This window comes from Physella acuta, unplaced genomic scaffold, assembly GCF_028476545.2.
Source record: "Physella acuta isolate Inbredline_101_S28 unplaced genomic scaffold, ASM2847654v3 ptg000576l, whole genome shotgun sequence".
Classification (NCBI taxonomy): domain Eukaryota; kingdom Metazoa; phylum Mollusca; class Gastropoda; family Physidae; genus Physella; species Physella acuta.
The window spans coordinates 2,886-25,502 of record NW_026732095.1 but is presented as its reverse complement, the minus strand read 5'-3'; the positions used below and the strand labels follow the sequence as shown (position 1 = coordinate 25,502).

General features: G+C 37.6%; 1 protein-coding gene across 1 annotated transcript; it reads right to left on the bottom strand.

Annotated features, from left to right (window-relative positions):
* Positions 1-542: 542 nt before the first annotated feature.
* Positions 543-22,359, bottom strand: LOC131946936 (mucin-5AC). Its single transcript, XM_059307986.1, has 34 exons — positions 22,149-22,359; positions 21,770-21,793; positions 21,457-21,541; positions 20,785-20,891; positions 19,724-19,808; positions 19,500-19,612; positions 18,121-18,132; positions 17,856-17,937; positions 16,893-16,999; positions 16,628-16,712; positions 16,408-16,520; positions 16,100-16,276; positions 15,651-15,735; positions 15,350-15,471; positions 14,478-14,534; positions 13,139-13,223; positions 12,748-12,863; positions 12,280-12,327; positions 11,873-11,926; positions 11,209-11,293; positions 10,465-10,580; positions 8,905-8,928; positions 8,472-8,556; positions 7,562-7,677; positions 7,243-7,296; positions 6,513-6,545; positions 6,090-6,113; positions 5,070-5,154; positions 3,774-3,898; positions 3,302-3,349; positions 2,609-2,690; positions 2,291-2,412; positions 1,397-1,426; positions 543-749 (listed from the first exon to the last, which is right to left on the bottom strand). Exons 1-34 carry the CDS (start codon positions 22,186-22,188, stop codon positions 649-651), a joined length of 2,727 nt encoding a protein of 908 aa, XP_059163969.1. The 5' UTR covers positions 22,189-22,359; the 3' UTR covers positions 543-648.
* Positions 22,360-22,617: the final 258 nt, after the last annotated feature.

The following is a 22,617-nucleotide window of genomic DNA, read 5'->3' as shown; positions in this document are numbered from 1 at the left end:
ATGTTGTTGTTATCGTATCTTATGTAACCAAATAGAGTCCGTATGTTGTTGTTATCGTTTCTTATGTAACCAAATAGAGTCCGTATGTTGTTGTTATCGTTTCTTATGTAACCAAATAGAGTCCGTATGTTGTTGGTTGTTGTTATCGTATCTTATGTAACCCAAATAGAGTCCGCATGTTGTTGTTTGGGGCAGTGTGGTCGAGATACCGAGCGCACGGTTACCAACCCGAAAGTCTCGAGTTCAGTCTCTAAGACATCACAGAGTCCACCCAGCTTTAGTGGGTACCTGGCTTGATTATGGGGAAAGTAAAGGCGGCTGGACATAATGTGGATCGCACTATACATTCATGTGTCGATGTCAGATGAACTCTACTTCAACTGCCACATGGCAGAAAAAATATTTGTTTTTAAAATTTGGAATTATTTAATGAGTTTCTGTTTCATACTTAAGTGTAGCCATAGGCAGGGTTGTCAAAATCTGTAGCCTAAGTTGTTTTAAAAATTTTCATTAAAAAAAGTTATTCAACGAAAGAGACAAAAAATCAACCAAACATTTTTAATGTAAACAATATTTTTTGCTATCACAAAATTTTAAATAATTTTAACGAGAAAGACCAAAAGCAGCAAAGAAATAATTAGGTGTTGATCACAAGATTGAGATTAATTTTATGAGAACTCCAAAGGCAATAATCATTAAATTAGACCGGCTACACATCAGGCTTGATTGCTGGCTGTTGTAATAAACATCTGCAAAATTATGAAACAATTTTTGACAGTGGCTAGAGTATCATGCATCAAAAATATATTTTAAAACATACATTTTGGGAATCAGTTAAACTTAGTATTGGGGAATATTACTTTCTACATCTTCATTTTTAAACCATCATGAAGCCCAGTGGCGTAGGCAGGGGGGGGGTCATAACCCCCCATAGACCCCTCGGTATATATATATATATATATATATATATATATATATATATATATATATATATATATATATATAAAGTATGAGGGGGGTGCAAATCGAAAGTTTGAGGGGGGGGGGGTGCAAATCGAAAGTTTGAGGGGGGGGGGTGCAAATTGAAAGTTTGAGGGGGGATGCAAATAAAAAATTGGAGGAGGGGGTGTGCAAATCGAAAATTTGAGGGGGGGGGGGTGCAAATCGAAAGTTTGTCCCCGGGTAAAAATTGGAACCCCCCCCCCCCCCCCCCCCCTTGAGACGATCCTGGCTACGCCACTGATGAAGCCTTATTTACGTTTTTAAAAAAATTGTTATGCATCATTCTTAACAAAAAAAAAATAAATAAAAAAAATGTATAAAACGAGAGAGGAAGAAAAAAAAAATCTCATATTGATTTGAAGCAAATGTATTCATGCAACAAGAAAAAACTCACTCTTAGCTCCACTATCTTGTGAAAGGAAAGCTGGGGGAAAAAACGTAAATAAAATAATTACATTTCAGTGAGATTGTCTAATTTTTAAAATATTGAAACTAAATGCTAAATGTTAAAATATACAATTTGGCTTCACACAAGAACACATTTTCCATTCCCATAATTTTTTTCACAAACTCAGTCATCACAGTTAAATTAAGCCCTTCTACAAGTTCTAGCTGCTGTTGTCAAATTTTTACCTATTGATATTGGGCATTTTGTTACTAGCTAGGATCTAGGCCTACTTCATAATGAAGAAATGTCTGAATAACAAGTCTTCTTTAGCGTATCTAGAGTGTAGAGACATACAGTGGCGTATCTAGACTGTAGAGACATACAGTGGCGTATCTAGACTGTAGAGACATACAGTGGCGTATCTAGAGTGTAGAGACATACAGTGGCGTATCTAGAGTGTAAACATACAGTGGCGTATCTAGAGTGTAGAGACATATAGTGGCGTATCTAGAGTGTAGAGACATACAGTGGCGTATCTAGTGTTGAGAGACAGACAGTGGCGTATCTATAGTGTAGAGACACACAGTGGCGTATCTAGAGTGTAGAGACATACAGTGGCGTATCTAGAATGTATACATACAGTGGCGTATCTAGTGTTGAGAGACATACAGTGGCGTATCTAGACTGTAGAGACATACAGTGGCGTATCTAGAGTGTAGAGACATACAGTGGCGTATCTAGAGTGTAGAGACATACAGTGGCGTATCTAGTGTTGAGAGACAGACAGTGGCGTATCTAGAGTGTAGAGACATACAGTGGCGTATCTAGTGTTGAGAGACAGACAGTGGCGTATCTAGAGTGTAGAGACATACTAAAAATAAAATAAAAATTGACTCGTACGGCAATTGATGTTACTGGCCTTGAGCTGATCACGTGTCTGATCGATGATGGCGGCTCTGTAGGTGGTGCTGTAGCCACACCCATTCAGGTTGAATATACACTGGAGATATACGTTGGTGTAGCTGGAACATAAGGTGCAAGATACATTCATATATATATATATATATATATATATATATATATATATATATATATATATATATATATACACAGATACATTCATATATATTTATGAAACCAGGCTGTGATTATATTTAGATTCGTCTTTTGCTTAGTAACAATGTGATGTCAGTCGTTGTAAATAATTTGACAACTTACTCGCAAATGAGAGACACGCTGTTCAGGTTTATAAGGGCAGTCTGGAATCTGTTGAAGCATGTTTGAACACCTGTCTTGCAGGCTGAGGAACAAGTGGCAGTCTTATTACAACATCTGTTACAACAGTACCTGATAAACTCTGCTTCATCTGCACCGTTGGCTACAACAGTACCTGATAAACTCTGCTTCATCTGCAATGTTGACTACTTAAAGGGAGTGTTGGCTAATTTTTAGTTTATTCCAACAACTACATCTCGTATCATCAGGTAAACTCTGCTTCACCTGCACCGTTGACTACAACAGTAACAGGTAAACTCTGCTTCATCTGCACCGTTGACTACCTACCTCTTGTAGGGCTGATTGCATTTTGTTACCGATTTTATTTTTACTTTTTAGTACAATTACTTTTCAAGGTTTAGTTTTTAGTAGCATTACTTTCAGTTTCAACCTGTATAAAATCACTCACACTTACAATGAACAGTGGCTAGTCATACAAAGTTTGGAGTATTTAATAGACAGCTAATATTGTTTTTGAATAATGTAGTGATTTAATTTGCATACGAGCAATTGTCCCTCAAAGTTGAGTACATGAAATAATTTTTCTGGTGATGTTTTAAAAATAGAATACACGTAAATGGAAATCGCGAGATAAGAAAAGTTGTTAATGATGGGCTATAACTCTGTTTTGCTTACGGTTTTGAATATTGACTGGTGCAGCTGGAGTTGTAGACCTTTTCGATTCTGTTGAATGATAGATTCATATATAAATAAGTAAATACATAAGCAAATAAATATATAATATAAATCAGTAAATAAATAAATAAATAAATAAATAAATAAATATATATATATATATATATATATATATATATATATATATATATATATATATATATATATATATATATATATATATATATATTGTACATATTACAGAGTATAAGTACCGCCCACACATGTCAGCCCACCTGACTTACCCCCACACATGTCAGCCCACCTGACTTACCCACACACATGTCAGCCCACCTCACTTGCCCCCACACATGTCAGCCCACCTGACCCACCCCCACACGTCAGCCCACCTGACTTACCCCCCCCCCCCCCCCCCCCACCCACATGTCACCCCACCTCACTCACCCCACACATGTGAGCCCACCTCACTCACCCCCACACGTGAATCCCTTCATCTCTAGACTCAGCTGGCTCTGATCAACCAACAGTTCAATGCGTGTTGTGTTTATACAAGATGAGTTCACCGCACTCAGACAGGTTCTCAAAGACGTCAGATCTCTACAAATTCAAGAATAAAAGGAATGTCTGCATTCATTTTAAGTAATATAAAATAATAATGAAATGCATTTTTTGATAGAAATCTTTATGCCAAGCTCTCCAAACAACAAGTACAAATATTATTAACTGACGATATATAGCTGAAGATGTTAAGCTGAATGTTTTGTGCATTTTTTTTGATTAAGTGAGAACAGTCAATAAGACATAATGTATATAACTATACACTGCATTTTGAAAAAAAAATCCAACCTAATTTCAACAAAAAAGTCGGCACTGAAATTTAAAATTCTATCGTTGTTAATTAAATCGACACCCGCCCCACTCCAATGGTTGCTTACAAACTCTAGTAGATCTAGTTACTAAGAAATCATGCGGCAGTAGAGTGTTTTATTTTTAGCATCAACTGTTTCGAATCATCAAAATGGACTTTGTACTAATCCTTCTGTTATTGTCAATAGTAATACATTTAAATTATTTTTTTATAGCTAATTGAATAAATTATGTCTTGAAATTGAAACTAAAATATGATTGCGTTGTCTTAGAAGCCATCGCATACTGAATCTGTAAGAAACAGCTACAGTAGAGAAAGTTAAAAACAGGTTTATAAGATTTCACTTTAACTAAAGTCTGTAAAAATAATTGATACTAATGTTTAATTACAACGTTAGGGTTATGTCCAGAATAAAGGGTTAGGGTCATACATGTAAAAGTTAAAAAAAAATATACATGTCGATGTAACCTTTATACTCGGATTCTAATGCGGGAATACAAGAGAGTGAAAAAAAAGTCAGTTTTTTAAAACTCAATATTTTGAGTTGGCGTCCGCACCAGTTCAATCTGTAGTTTAATTTATTTATAGAGTTTTAGAGGTCATGTGACCATATGACCGATACATGTAAGACATAAGAAAAAGGAAAACAGACTTTTCAACAAAGTTCACACTTTCAGCGTATAACAGTATTTTTGTCTTAACTTGACTATCAGCTTCAATAATAAGATAATCAAATAAACATTCGTGTGCTAAATGTTGAAATGATAAATGAAAGTAATTGAACAGACTTGTGATAAATGAAAGTAATTGGACAGACTTCTGATAAATGAAAGTTGAACAGACTTGTGACAAATGAAAGTAATTGAACAGACTTGTGACAAACACGAATGTTGATCTCACCTACAGATGAGGCTGTTGTTGTTGTCGTGTAGCAAGACGCCGTTGGAATAATTGGATAGACATGCTGAAATACTTCTTGTACAATCTGAAAGTTGATACCATTGGTCAGCTCTCAAATGATCATTTTATATGATTGGTGAACTCTCAATTGGAAAGTTGTTACCATTGGTGAACTCTCAATTGGAAAGTTGTTACCATTGGTGAACTCTCAATTGGAAAGTTGGTACCATTGGTGAACTCTCAATTGGAAAGTTGTTACCATTGGTGAACTCTCAATTGGAAAGTTGATACAATTGGTGAACTCTCAATTGGAAAGTTGATACAATTGGTGAACTCTCAATTGGAAAGTTGGTACCATTGGTGAACTCTCAATTGGAAAGTTGTTACCATTGGTGAACTCTCAATTGGAAAGTTGGTACCATTGGTGAACTCTCAATTGGAAAGTTGTTACCATTGGTGAACTCTTAATTGGAAAGTTGGTACCATTGGTGAACTCTCAATTGGAAAGTTGTTACCATTGGTGAACTCTCAATTGGAAAGTTGATACCATTGGTGAACTCTCATTTGATCATTTTATATGATTGGTGAACTCTCAATTGGAACGTTGATACTATTGGTGAACTCTCAATTGGAAAGTTGTTACCATTGGTAAACTCTTAATTGATAATTTGTTGTATTTAATACACTTAGAATTGTAAACCGAAAATGAGAAAATTTTGAAATGATATAATAGGAGTTGTGTTGCAAATGTCTCCAAACATACAGGACAACGTATATTGTGAGAATTTTTCATATTAAAAAGCAGGTGAGTGTGGTAAATTAATTAAATACCAGAACAGATCCTAAATAGGTGACACAAAGACAGACGGGTGACACAATGACAGAGTGGTGACACCATGGTAGAGTGGTGACACCATGACAGAGAGGTGACACAAGGACGGAGGTTTGACGAAAAAGGAAGTGAGCGACACACAACACACGCACATACTCAGACACGCTTACACCCATACAATAGCTTACCGTCATTTGGTAGTGCAGTATTGACTGTTGAGTAAAACAAAAATTCCAATGATACAATGATGTGGTACAATGATGTGGTACAATGATGCGGTACAATGATGTGGTACAATGATGTGGTACAACGATGGGGTACAATTATGTAAAGTACAATGATGTGTTACAATGTGTGCTACAATGCTGTGGCACAATGATGTGGTACAATGATGTGGTACAATGATGTGGCACAATTATGTGGTACAATGATGTGGCACAATGATGTGGTACAATGGTGTGGTACAATGATGTGGTACAATCATGTCTTACATTCATGGTAGAGAATAATGTTATAGACCGATGGTGAACAATATTTAGAAACACACACACACACACATACACACACGCACATACACAGACACACAAGTATATAAAAACACACTAACTTACCATAATATGGAGTTGTCGTTACTGAAGTGGCAACTGTGGGATAAATAAAAAAAAACATCATGTTTTACATGTATTAGGGTGCAAGATTGTAGTAAAATGATGTTAAATCATAATTCAAAATTATGTACCATAGTGTTGTAGAATGATGTTGTAGAATTACGTAGAATGATATTCTAGAATGATGTTGTAAATGATGTTGTAGAATCACGTAGAATGATATTCTAGAATTATGTTTTAGAATTATATTGTAGAATGATGTTGTAAATGATGTTGTAGAATCACGTAGAATGATATTCTAGAATGATGTTTTAGAATGATATTGTAGAATGATGTTGTAAATGATGTTGTAGAATCACGTAGAACGATATTCTAAAATGATGTAGTAGAATGATGTTGTAGAATGATGTTGTGGAATGATGTAGTAGAATGATGTAGTAGAATGATGTAGTAGAATGATGTTGTGGAATGATGTAGTAGAATGATGTAGTAGAATGATGTAGTAGAATGATGTAGTAGAATGATGTTGTAGAATGATGTTGTAGAACGATGTTCTAGAATGATGTTGTTGAATGATGTAGTTGAATGATGTAGTAGAATGATGTTGTAGAATGATGTAGTAGAATGATGTTGTAGTACGATGCTATAGAACGATGTTGTGCGATGTTGTAGAATATTTGAACAGGACAAGGACAATCAAGTTTCCAGTGAGATGCTGTATAAAAGAACTCACCTGAACTTGTTGATGGGGCCAAAGTTAAACTACGTGGCGGTAGGGAGAAGTTAGCTGGTGATAGCAAAAAGGGGATTATAGGATTATAAACTTGTAAATCCTTTCGGTGAAAATATGCATAAGGTTGATTAAATAATGAGATTAAAACATAGTTTAATTCAATCTACTTAAAAATTATATTCTATATTAGTGTTAAAGAAAAAGCACGCAGCATTATATTTGTGAATGTTTATCTACACAAACATTGTGACACAACACAATAGTGTCAGTAAGATAAAAAAAATGAGCATAAAATACGGTGTGGCTGGACGTTACTGACCACATTTGAAATTCCTGGTCACTAGATCCTGCTGCTGCTCTCTAATGCTGGCTGTGATGTTTTGGTCAGATCTACAGTCCATGTCCACTAGACATTGGGCGAATGTAAACAGGGCTCTGGTGATACAATGTGATTAAATGTAAACAGGGCTCTGGTGATACAATGTGATTAAATGTAAACAGGGCTCTGATGATACAATGTGATTAAATGTGAATAGGGCTCTGGTGATACAATGTGATTAAATGTAAACAGGGCTCTGGTGATACAATGTGATTAAATGTGAACAGGGCTCTGGTGATACAATGCGATTAAATGTAAACAGGGCTCTGGTGATACAATGTGATTAAATGTAAACAGGGCTCTGGTGATACAATGTGATTAAATGTAAACAGGGCTCTGGTGATACAATGTGATTAAATGTAAACAGGGCTCTGGTGATACAATGTGATTAAATGTAAACAGGGCTCTGGTGATACAATGTGATTAAATGTAAACAGGGCTCTGGTGATACAATGTGATTAAATGTAAACAGGGCTATGGTGATACAATGCGATTAAATGTAAACAGGGCTCTGGTGATACAATGTGATTAAATGTAAACAGGGCTCTGGTGATACAATGTGATTAAATGTGAACAGGGCTCTGGTGATACAATGTGATTAAATGTAAACAGGGCTCTGGTGATTCAATGTGATTAAATGTAAACAGGGCTCTGGTTTAAAGAAGTTGATTACAAGAGAACAAGGCTCTTGTAACAACAAAAATGATCGATGTCAGCTGAAAAAAACCTCATAATATTCACACTCTCTTCAACATTTTAAATAATTTAATCGCAGCTCGTGACCAACATAAAATTTCAACCGTGAAAAATTCTGAATAAATTAGCATACAATTAGAACGATTTTTCTCACCCACAGACCAGATCGTTGCTGTATCCGACTTGATACGTCTCTAAGATAAACTTGTTTAGACAGGTCTCTTCCAGTCGCTGGCATGCTGGGTAGGAAAACATGAAAACAATAACAGTACCATAACATTTGGCATGCTAGGTAGGACAACATGAAAACAATAACAGTCAGGTCCATAACATTTGGCATGCTGGGTAGGACAGTAACAATAGCACTAAATTTATGGCATGACCTTTAGGAAAATAACAAGAAACAATCGACACAAGCACCTAATGTTTTAACACTCATTTTCACTGTACTAGACCTATTATAAAGGGACTGCACTATACTTATACTATTTTATCAATAGCTACCATGGTGGAATAGAAAGCATATCCCAAACAAAAGTTTCTAAAAGCTTTTTAATATACTAAATGTTATACATGTTTGTAATTACCTGCTGCACTAATTGGCACACCACCTGAGGAAAAATTAAAAAAAACATTTGAAAACAGCTTTACAATATTTACAACGTAAGTCAGTTTGATTCAAATACAATGTTTAGAGCAGTCTGTAAATTATTTTATTCTTCTAGACAAGTATGGGAGGGGGGGGGGGGAGGGGGGGGAGGGAGGAGGTTAGACTTTTGTGGCAATGGCAGAGAACAGTGATGGGGATTCAGAATGTGTCACGTGACACGTTTAATTTAATATTCATTTGTTGTAGCTAAATTTAGATGCTATTCGGATATACTGAGAATTTCTGTGTAAAAGTAATTAAAATGGATCAGCATACAGTTGACCGCGTTGAGTAAATATTTTGAAAAAGAAATGCTATTTTGAAAGACATGTCGTAATTTATTGATGACTCCCAAACATTTTACTATAAAGTAATGTAGACATAATGTTAAGATTAAATTTCTGATATAAACATTTACGTATTACTTCCATTAAACTATTTATAGAACTGTTTTTTGTCGTTTGACAACCACAACCAACCTACCACAGTCGACAACCACAATAAAAGCCAACCTACCACAGTAGACAGCCACAACCAACCTACCACAGTTGACAACCACAACCACAACCAACCTACCACAGTCGACAACCACAGCCACAACCAACCTACCACAGTCTACAACCACAGCCACAACCAACCTACCACAGTCTACAACCACAGCCACGACCAACCTACCACAGTCTACAACCACAGCCACGACCAACCTACCACAGTCGACAACCACAACCAACCTACCACAGTCTACAACCACAACCAACCTACCACAGTCGACAACCACAGCCACAACCAACCTACCACAGTAGACAACCACAACCAACCTACCACAGTCGACAACCACAACCAACCTACCACAGTCGACAACCACAATAAAAGCCAACCTACCACAGTAGACAACCACAACCAACCTACCACAGTCGACAACCACAACCAACCTACCACAGTCGACAACCACAACCGACCTACCGCAGTCGACAACCACAACCACAACCAACCTACCACAGTTGACAACCACAACAAACTACGACCACAACCACAACCAACCTACCACAGTTGACAACCACAACCAACACAACCAACCTACTACACTTGACAACCACAACCAACCTACCAAAACCAAAACCACAACTACAACCAACCTACCACACTTGACAGCCACAACCAGCCTACCAAAGTTGACAACCGCAACCAAAAACCACAACCTACCTACCACAGTTGACAACCAAAACAACAACCAACGACAGTCGACAACCACAACCACAATCAACCTAACACAGTTGACTACCACGAACACAACCACAACCAACCTACCACAGTTGCCAACCACAACCACATCCAACCTATCACAGTCGACAACCACTATCAACCTACCACAGTTGACAACCACAACCAACCACAACCACAACGAACATAACACAGTTGACAACCACAACCACAACCAACCTACCACAGACAACAACCACAACCAACCTACTACAGACGACAACCACAAGCAACCTACCACAGTTGACGCCAACGCCCAACACCTGTTGCCGCCTCTGCCCCACCAAACTCTTCAGCTCGGGGTCGCTCAGACACGACGCTGATCTCAGACATCCTTCAAACGTGCTCAGATCACTGTGCATATATAGGCATAGGTCGCGTGACCCGTCTTACATCATCGTGATGTCAGGTCACCAGTCATACATCATCGTGATGTCATGTCCCTTACCTTACATCATCGTGATGTCATGTCACCAGTCATACAGCATCGTGATGTCATGTAGTCAGTCAAACATCATCGTGATGTCATGTCACCAGTCATACATCATCGTGATGTCATGTCACCAGTTTCACACAAAACTAATATCATATCCCCAGCTTTGCACCATCGTAATGTCATAAGTTTTACATTAAAAAAAATTTATGTCTAACTTAATATATATATATATATATATATATATATATATATATATATATATATATATATATATATATATATATATATATATATATATATATATATATATATATATATATATATATAAAACTTATCAAACAAAATCCTGGCAGTATGTACTACAGTGGTTGGACCACATATCAAACCGCTGCGTCATGTTTTTTTATACATATGTGGTCAGCATCATATTTTTCAGTTAAATTGTATTCAGTGTAGTTGTAGCAGTAAAAAAATGGAAACTTACCCACATAAGACAGAAACGTGTGTATTTAGTGTAGTTGTAGCAATCAAAGAATGGAAACTTACCCACATAAAAGCTGAGGACTTGACGTGTGGGTAAAAAAACTTTTCTGGAACGTCACAGAGCAGGTATCTGTGTCGACTTTACACGCTGGGGAAATTGGAAATATTTACAGAACAGTGGAAAGTGGGTTATGGGACAGCGTTGTCACATGGTAGAACGTTTGGCTGTAACCCAGAAGGTCTCGAGTTTGAATCTCGGATCTGACTTGTGAATGTAGGGCGTCCATCCAACTCTGATGGATACCTGGCTTATGTTAGGGAAAGTAAAGGAGGCTGGGCATAGTGCTGATCACACTATCCCATCTTATGCAAGGTCAAGAAACATATGAACTCTACTTCATCTGCTCCATGGATCGCTAGGTCTAAAGAGAAATTTTGGCTTTACTTTTAAATAGTGGGCTGGAGATCAGGTAGACGAGCACAATAAACATCAAGATATACATGCAATAAATTACAACTTCGCTCTTCTTGACTCATACATGGATGACTACTTTGATGTATTAGTGAATTTTGTGAAGTTAGATCTGACGAAGACCTGAGGTCGGAACGTCAATGAAATCAGTTTCTAGTACCGCAAGATACTTGAGTATCACACCACAGTGCCAGTGATGTTCACTTTTTAAAACAATAACAACCTAAATGAGAGATGGTAAACATAAAAACTTACACAAACTTGATGGGGCTGTTGTTGTTAAAGTGGCTGGTGTTGTAGTTTTGTCAACTGTAGAGGTAAGGGAGACATAAATTATTTGTCAAATTAGCACACGCTAATGGCACACAGAACCATATCAACACAATATTATGACACAAGTAATCTAGTACAGATTATCAATGTTTTATGAAATGCTTTATCTAATTTAAACTGTAGTCTAAACTTATTCTCCTCTCTTGTTTGGGCTTCTAATGTAGAGATCAGTTTACTAAACGGTTTAAAAAAAATAAAAACAAAGAGTTCTTTACTTTAAAAAAAATAATATCTAAGTAGATTAAAATAAGATATTGTTGCGTTGTCTTCAGCGATACACTTATCAGCAATCTGAATGAAGCATTGGACAACAGAATAGGAGAGCTTACCCTGGATAGTTGTTGTAGTTATTGTTTTCTTTGGAACTGTGACATAATCTGAGGAGAAATTTATTTTTCTTGAAATTTATTAGGAAACTTCCTTGACTATTTTATAATTTTTATTAACTAAATTTATAGTACACTTTTTACATTTAAACTTTAAAAGTAAAGATTTGAGTGGTTTCTACAGAAGGTTACAAATAGCCTTTGGATAATATAAAAAGCACTCGTTTTATGATAAGCATCTGTATGGGAGGGCGATGCACTTGTATAACCAGTGTTACGTGCATGTAAGACTACACAAAAAGCTGTAACGGGACTAAAAAACCTAGCACTGGTTGGAGCAACTGTATAAAAATTACTACATGTGTGAAGTAAGCGTGTGTAAACCTACCACATGGGTAGCCATTGGATAAACCTACCACAAATATAGCCATTGGATAAACCTACCACAAGTGTAGCCAATAGTAAACCTACCACAAGTATAGCCACCGTTCTTCCGATCCTGATAGTTGCTGTCTAGCTCAGCCTGCATGACGTCAACACTCAGACAGTCCAAGTTGACCATACACTCGGCCAGTACAACCAGGGCTCTAGTAGGACAAGATGTTAGGTTAGGTTAGTTAGGTTAGGTTAGGTTAGGTTAAGTTAGGTTTTGTTAGGTTTTGTTAGGTTAGGTTAGGCGTGGTTAAAGTGCAACAATGCCTTGGTTTATGGTTATGGTATGGGGTAGAACCTTACATCATGATTGGGGTGAGTGCTAGGGACAGACCCATGATTCGGGTTGTGTTTAGAGTGAAGGTTTACTGTTGGGGTGTAGAACCAAAGTTTGGGCCGGGTACACAAGAATCTAGTCTAGAACACGTACTTGCACACTAAAGAGTTACTGTAACCGTCGTATAGAGTAGTCATGACGTAGTTAGCCACGCAGTTGTTTTTCTTCGTGCTGCATGCTGTAAAATAAACAAGGGCAATGTTTTATATTTTAGTCACTTGATGCAGTGGCGTAGCGAGGTCGGATGTCACCCGGTGCGGCACTTAATGGTGTCACCCCCCCAGAGGCATAGAGACCCTTCCCAGGGACAAACTTTCAAATTTTCGATTTGCACCCCCCCCCCCTCAAACTTTCGATTTGCACCCCCCCCCCTCGAGTTTTTCTCTCTATATTTTGCTATTTTTTGCCTTGGTGTCACCCCCCTAAATGGTGTCACCCGGTGCGGTCCGCACCCCCCGCCCCCCCCCCCCTCGCTACGCCCCTGACTTGATGTAATTCATTGTCAGGCTTTGTATCAAAGGAATAAGGAAGAAAAACAAATGGCTTAATGACATATTCAAAAACCTCTCATACTAAACAAATGTGCACCAAATCCTCTCATTGAAAGAAAAAAAGGAGATATATGTTTTGCTTGATTCAATGAAATTCTCAATTTAAAATTGCTCGACCACGAAGGTCAAAGACATTTCTCGGCATATTTTAGTTTAGTGTTTAAATTTTAGTTTGAGAAAAACACAGTTTTAAGTTCTTCCTAATTTATTTGAGGAACTTGCACATAATATCAAACATAAAAAAAACCGGGATATTTTCCAACAGACTTTACCCCATGTAACATTTCTATAGGCTAGAATCACTTATTTTATGTAACATTCTAGCACACCCCCTCCCTTAACGCAAACTACTCATCACCCAACTAGCATTTACCCAGTTGAGTTAGAGTTCTACTGAAAAATTAAAGAAAAAAAAATTGTAAGCCATTAGTTCCAACTAAATGGACCCGAGCGAGAAAAGTCTTATGGAAGGACTCTAGTGAACTCGGTCGCCTCCATTAGCACACCATTCATAATAGTCGATGCTTAAAAGTTATACCGCGTTTACACTTGCGACATGTATACTATACATTTAAGGGAAAAAAAAACGTTGCTATAAGGCCTAAGATAATAGGGGAGCCTACTCACTTATTGCGAATTTTTTTTTCTAGACATGTATAGTATACATGTCGCAAGTGTAAACGCGGTATTATGGGAATAAATCCTTTAACACTCCCCTACTCTTATCGAAAAATTGACTCACCTATTACAGCCTTAAATATTATTTAAAAAAAAAAACAATAACTTCACAAAAAGACACGACACAATTACACACACACACACACACACACACACACACACACACACACACACACACACACACGATATTCTGGAACACCAACCTAAAGTTGACGGGGTTGTTGGTGGTGGTGTATTTCTTACGATTGTCACGTTACCATCTGGAGATTTAAAAAAAAATATATTGTTATATTAATATGAGCAATGTCAAGGGGGGTTATCAGAGCGTGGGGGTTACTAAGTGTAGAGGCATGGTGGGAATGGTGGTGGGGATGGTGGGGTGGGGGAATGGTGGTGGTGGGGTAATGGTGGTGGTGGGGTAATGGTGGTGGTGGCGGGGGATGGTGGGGTGGGGGAATGGTGGTGGTGGGGTAATGGTGGTGGTGGGGTAATGGTGGTGGTGGCGGGGGATGGTGGGGTGGGGGAATGGTGGTGGTGGGGTAATGGTGGTGGTGGGGTAATGGTGGTGGTGGCGGGGGATGGTGGGGTGGGGGAATGGTGGTGGTGGGGGAATGGTGGGGATTGTGGTGGAGGGGGAATGGTGGGTGGGGGAATGGTGGTGTGGGGTGGGGGAATGGTGGTGGTGGGGAAAGGTGATGGTGGGGTGGGGGGGATGGTGGGGTGGGGTGGGGGAATGGGGGAATGGTGGAGTAGGATGGTGGGGGGTGTGGGTTGGGTTTTTTGTAAAGTGGGATTTTATGGGGTGGGGTTACAGACATGACTAAGCCATGGTGTTTTTTTTTAATTGTGCTGGTTCTACAGTGAACATCTTAGCTCCACCAGAAACTCAAATTGTGCTTAAAAGATATCAGAAACTCGTGAATTTTCCTACACAATTTAATTTAGCAGGAGACATTTTTTAGTGACGAAGGACGGGAACGTTTTTGTCATAGGTAAAACCGCTAACAATTTTTTTTTTAGATTCAAATAATTAGTTTGGTTTGAAGAATAAAATGAAAAAGCTCAGAAAACCTACCAGCTCCACACAAAACGCCCCCAACAATCAGCTGATTTTTGTTTTGGTCCAGTATGGTTCGTAGCTCTGTCTCGCTCAGACATCCCAGAGCACGCAGACAAAGTTCCACATCTTTAAGGTCTCTGGGAGAGTCACATGGTTTGAGTTCAGAGGTCACATGTAATACTCGTTCAATGGAGGGTGTGGGGTGGGGAGGTAGAGGGACAGGTGAGTAGAGCCGATCATAGCATGGAGGGTAGGACAATTAGACAAAGATCTGTAAGCTAAATATAGCAAATCGAGCAGGGAAGGCAGTACTCACGTGCACATTAGCTGGGGTGTTGTCACGTGGGACATGAAAGCCTGAACGAACTTTGATTGGCACAGCTGGGGACCCGTGCCGCATGCTGGGGACACATAACGATACCATAGTACGATACAAATATATGACATAACGATACCATAGTACGATACAAATATATGACATAACGATACCATAGTACGATACAAATATATGACATAACGATACCATAGTACGATACAAGTATCTGATACAACGATACCACGTTACAATGCAAATATATGACACAACGATACCATGTTACAATAAAAATATATGACATAACGATACCACAGTACAATAGAAATATATGATACAACAATACCACAGTACAATACAAATATATGAAACAACGTAAAACTTGTTTGGTGAGATTTTTTTGAGTGAATAAAGATAAAATATTGTAGTTGAAACAATTTAAAATGAATTACCTGTTCCAGAAGATTTAGTTGTAGTTCCTGGAGACTTTGTGGTGGCTGTTGTTGCTGTGGTTGATGCTGTTGTTCTTGTGGTTGATGCTGTTGCCGGTGCGGTGGTTGATGTTGTTGACGGTGTTGTAGTTGATGGTGTTGTTGTTGTGGTTGATGCTGTTGATGGTGTTGTCGTCTCTGAAAGTTACAAACGAGAAGTAATCTATTTATTACGAGACCGGCGTAAAACGAAAATAAGCGAAACTAAAATTGTTCTGTCGTTAATTGTACATGAGTTTCCTAATGTAAAAGGAAGCGCTGAGCCTCACCACAGATGATCCCCCCTAGAGCCAACTTCTGAGTTTTGTTGACCAAATTCTTTATCTCTGTCTGCGACAAACAGTTGAGTCCAGTTAAACATTTCTCATAGTCGCTCACGTCTCTGAGGGGATACAATAGAGGAAAGTAAGACACAGTAGCTTTATACAGGCGATGTTGTTGTTACAACATAATGTGTATGTGACAAAATATTCTGTTTTGTTCTCTTACCTACAAGCTAATGTCTGGTTATTTAGGTGGGGGTATACGGCGGTAGCAAACGTTGAGGAACATTTGTCTTGACCATCCAAGCAAGCTGAAAAGAGGAATATAGAGCTACTAACATTAACAGTCTGTTATGCTACTCTTATTATTAAATTACACACACACACGCACGCACGCACACACACACATACTCGCACATACACACGCACGCACGCACACATTTATGAAACTCACCCACCCAACCACCTGTCAATAAAAATTCTGTACTTACGACATGGAAAGCCCAAAAGACTTCTGCCCTGTTTAATCAACAAGGATTTCTCCGTTTCAGTTTTACAGTTGATATTGTTGATACAGGAAATAAAAGCTTGGGTATCTCTAGACGTTTAGAATTGAAAAGAGATTTCGTTAATTCAACAAAACTTTGTGTTTAAACGCTTGTAAAACTCGGGACGTTTAGAATTGAAAAGAGATTTAGTTAATTCAACAAAATTTTGTGTTTAAACGCTTGAAAAACTCGGGACGTTTAGAATTAAAAAATAATTTAGTCCATTCTACAAAATTATGTGTTTAAACACTGTTTCAGTTTTGCAGTTGATATTGTTGTTGTATGAAATAAACACTTGAATATCTCAAGAAGTTTGTAATCTAAAAAGGATCTATATATATAATTCTCTTCTGGGATCAGTTAGAAAACAAGCTGCAAGCGCGCCTTTGCAGTCCCCTCTCTTCCTCTCTATCACTACCACCCCCACCCCACCCCCACATGATCTGGTGAGCGGTGTTCACTCTGTTTACATTTTACAATCATAGAGACGGGTTTGGTGACGGCTATTAGGGGCAGATAATTTAGTTTGAAACGATTTTAAACTTAGAGGAGGTAACTAAGAGGAGGCTGCTTTCACGTGGGTGGGGGGGGGGGGGGGGTAGTGTTTTTAAGCAAATATTTTCAATGGCAGCATTGGTACTGTCGAATTCACAAATTATAAATTACTGAAAAGTAGAAAAAAAACAACTAAATAGCGGCGTATGATACGAAGCGGGTCAGCTCGTTTAGTTTATTTCTACAAAACTATGTGTTTAAACACTTGAATATCTCCGGACGTTGGTAAATGTAAAAATGGTGGAATAATTTCTACAAATAACTTGTCATTAAAAATTCGAGAATCGATTTTAATGTGTAGTTGATAGTCGTGTTTAATGCAGATGATGGAATCGATTACCAAATTTTTACCTGCAAACTAATGCCTGGTCTTCTCCGTGTGATGCAAAGTTTTCACTCAAAGTGTTTAAACACTGGAATTCTAGATCGCAAGCTGTTTTGAATATAGAATGTGTAATTTTAATCTCATTAAAACATACAACTGACCACACATTATATTCATCAGGCCCGTAAAGGTACTATTCAAATGCGTCTTTGTTTCGAAGTTTATGTTGGTTAAGTCTAAACTTTTTTGTTAGGTAAATAAAGACAATGGAAAAATAATGAAAGAAATTACCTGGTTGAGCAGCTGGTAATCGGTGAGAGAAAAAATAAAAAAAATCGATTATTTTCATGTGTTAATAGTTGTTTGCAAAATTATTTTCCAATAAACTAAAAATAAAAAGACAATTAAGATACGTATTATTTTAAAAATGTTTTATCTGGTTCAAAAATTTGATTACATTGAATTAATTTAAGCAGATAAGTCTAAAATATATAGCAATATGTAGGTTAGCTTGTTAAAGTTATATTTTCGGGGACATTTTTTTTTTAAAGTCCAAGTACCAAATTCAAGGCTTTCAAGATATTATCACATGAGTGATTTGATTATGTAGGAACGGAAAGCACAGGAAACAATTTTAATCTCACCACAAACTGCCCCCTTTTTACATTTTATCTCACCACAAACTGTCCCCTTTTTACATTTTATCTCACCACAAACTGTCCCCTTTAACATTTTATCTCACCACAAACTGTCCCCTTTAACATTTTATCTCACCACAAACTGCCCCCTTTAACATTTTATCTCACCACAAACTGTCCCCTTTAACATTTTATCTCACCACAAACTGTCCCCTTTAACATTTTATCTCACCACAAACTGTCCCCTTTAACATTTTATCTCACCACAGACTGTCCTCTTTAACATTTTATCTCACCACAAACTGTCCCCTTTAACAATTTATCTCACCACAAACTGCCCCCTTTAACATTTTAATCTCACAACAAACTGCCCCCTTTAACATTTTATCTCACCACAAACTGTCCCCTTTAACATTTTATCTCACCACAGACTGTCCTCTTTAACATTTTATCTCACCACAAACTGCCCCCTTTAACATTTTATCTCACCACAAACTGTCCCCTTTAACATTTTATCTCACCACAAACTGTCCCCTTTAACATTTATCTCACCACAAACTGTCCCCTTTAACAATTTATCTCACCACAAACTGTCCCCTTTAACATTTTATCTCACCACAGACTGTCCTCTTTAACATTTTATCTCACCACAGACTGTCCCCTTTAACATTTTATCTCACCACAAACTGCCCCCTTTAACAATTTATCTCACCACAAACTGTCCCCTTTAACATTTTATCTCACCACAAACTGTCCCCTTTAACAATTTATCTCACAACAAACTGTCCCCTTTAACATTTTATCTCACCACAAACTGTCCCCTTTAACATTTTATCTCACCACAAACTGTCCCCTTTAACATTTTATCTCACCACAAACTGTCCCCTTTAACATTTTATCTCACCACAGACTGTCCCCTTCAACATTTTATCTCACCACAAACTGTCCCCTTTAACATTTTATCTCACCACAAACTGTCCCCTTTAACATTTTATCTCACCACAGACTGTCCCCTTCAACATTTTATCTCACCACAAACTGTCCCCTTCAACACCAGCTGCTGAGTTTGGTTGACCAAATTCTTTATCTCTGCCTGCGACAAACAGTTGAGTCCAGTTAAACATTTCTCATAGTCGCTCACGTCTCTGGGAGGATACAATAGAGAAAGGAAAGTTTTAGAAGGATTACAGTAGTTTTTACATACACCGACATCAACACCGTATACGAATGTAGAAACTATTGCTTTGTTTTCTTACCTACAGACTAATGTCTGGTTGTTGGCGTGTGGGTATACTCTAGCGACGAATGTTGACAAACATTGGTCCTGGCTTTCAAAACAAGCTAAAAAAAAACAAGTTTTAAAATTAGCCTTTAAAAAAAAAAATATAAACGAAAGAGTCCCCCTGGATATTACTCAGACCACGGGAGATCAAGAAGTTAGGAGTCGTCCATAAATCACGTAACACTCGTAGGGGGATGGGGGGAGGGGGGGTTCTGATGGTGTGACGTCACACTTTTCAAAAAAAAAAAAAAGCAATGTAAGAAAACGAGCTTCAGCCGTTATTTCGCGTTTTAGAAAACGGTTTTAATAAATTGTAATAGGAATTGATTAAAATACTCTATGTTGACAGAGTTCAGACAAGATTGTGGAAAAAATATCGATGTTTTAATAAAAAATTCAACTACAATTTTGAGTGGGGGGGGGGGGGCGTTGTAGGCTGAGGTGTGACGTCATTTTAGGGGGGTCTGGCTATTTGTGACGATGTGTGATATAAACCTCAGTATAAACCTGAGTCACAAGTGGTGTTGAGTGTCCTAAGTGTCTAGGCTGCTAAATAGAATAGATGAACTCACATACAAAAAATAAATCGGAATTAAAGTATATCACAAGTGTATGGACAGTTGGTAAAACTTTTAATTATCTATCACACTATCACATCTATCGGATTCGTTCGTGTGTGTAGCTAGATCTAGATCTAGGTCGGGTATTTCAATATTTGCACAAACTCACGCCTAGATGAAGCGAGCAAACAGAAACGTTTCAAGATCTGCGTAGTGGCGGCCATCTTGTTTAAACTAGCATCTAATAGGTGTATTAATGCGTACACACCTCAGCCGGCCGTACCTAGCCTGTTTTTAGCTTTATGTCTTCTAAATCTTTCTCCCACATTCTATTTTTAGTTCTTTTGATTCTGTTTTTTCTGCTGTATTAGTTTTTTTACATCAACAGTTCATTAATTTACCTACAAACAACCACCCCCCACCTATTGCATCCACTGCCCCCCCCCCCCACCCCCGTGCTACAGGAAGTACTTACGACACGGTACACTTAGTATCATCTTCCCCTGCTGTATTATTTGTTTTTTATATTCCTCCGTCCTGCATGTGATAGTGTTGACACATGCAACAAAATCTTTCAGACCGCTGGAAAAAAAATATGTGGAAAATGTAAATATTTCACCAGGCTAAATATTTACATGGAATAATTTTAAACACAGGCAGAGTTTTAGTTGGGATATGTTTGTGCTGGTGATGGTGTCTGTGTGGGGGTTGTGTGTGTGTGGGGGGGGGGGGTAGTCTTGGTTATTAGTACGTTCCAATTATATTTTGAATGCTGTCGAAGACCTATATGGTATGATTAGCATCGTAAAGCACCTCATGCACTCCTTAGATTGACACTACATCTACAACCAAGCTTTCATTCTAGACCTTCTAAAACTCAACATGCTGCTTATAACAACTTAATTTCGTGTGTTTTAACAACTGAAGATTATAAACAAGCCCTTGGGATGAAATGTTACACATTATTTCGGCATTGATTTCTGCTCATCTAGTATTGTAAAATTTAAACAATGAACACACTAAAAAAAAAATTAATACTATTTATCTATAAAGGCTGTTTGAGATAAATCACAGAGGACGTCTTCAGAATTGAATTCAATAAGTTTGCTAACTACAAAAACCGAGCAGTGAAGGTGTATGACGTTACCTGCAGACATGTGTGATGTTGTCGCCATGTTGCTGTAGGTTGCTGCTGTAGGTTTCCATACAAAGTTGTTCTTGCGTGTTACAGTCTGCGATAGGCGGGGGCAATGGAGTGTGACGGGGTCGAAAAACCAAGAAAAGCAACTTTAATTAATTAATTAATTAATTATCACAGGTAACATAATTGATGTTTAATTATAATAGGTCTAATGAAGAGTAAGAAGCTATTAATATTAAAATTGTTTGTGGTTTTAATTTTATTTTGCGTAATTAGTCAAATTAATTATGTGTACCGTTAAGTTAACCACCTGACGTACCTGGTGTTGTTTGGGCGAAGGTAGCTGATGATGAAATAAATAAACAAAATAAATCATAGCTAAGCTATTTACTTTCTTTCATTAAACTCCTTAAATTGCTATGCTCTAAAACACCGGCTTGTTGCCCGTATATAAGTTCAGTCATTTTTGAAGATCGTAAATTTTTTAATAAAAACATTTAAAACATAAAAAGTAACATTTAAAAAATAAATGCTTAAGTTTAAACGTGATTTTCTTTAATTAGTGAAAACCTTCATGGGTCATTTAATTTCTTTTTTATCACTTAATTTTTAATTTCAAATTTTAACAGGATTTTTGTTTACATAAAGGCAGGTTACGTTTGTAAATCAAATCAATTTTTTAAATTAAAATAACTTACCTCTAAATAAAAGAAGGAGTCCTAGAATATTGAAAAGCATCTTGTTTTTATTTTCTATTTTGTTTTTAATTTCCTTTATTAACCCTTTTGTTACTGCGGTTTTTTGAGTTGAGTTCTACCTTGCGTGTTTCTACTTAGTGTATCGCGTTAGTGTGTCGCAACGGGTAGGTCATGCAAGGTCTGTTTGATGTGTGACGTAGCTAATCAAATAAAGGCTGGTCAGGAGTTCGGGGTAATGATGACGTAGGACCAGTCTCAGACGCAGTGGGCTGCGGACTTGTTTGGGTGTATGGGATAGGAATGATTTGTGTGGGGCACCACAAAACAAGGAAGGTGGGGTGTGGGTTGGTTCTCTAGTCACGCTTATGGGAGGTGCCGGATCTATAGGGACGGGTGGCTTATTCATTGTAGGTCTATGTGGGAGAGTGGGATATATATATATATATATATATATATATATATATATATA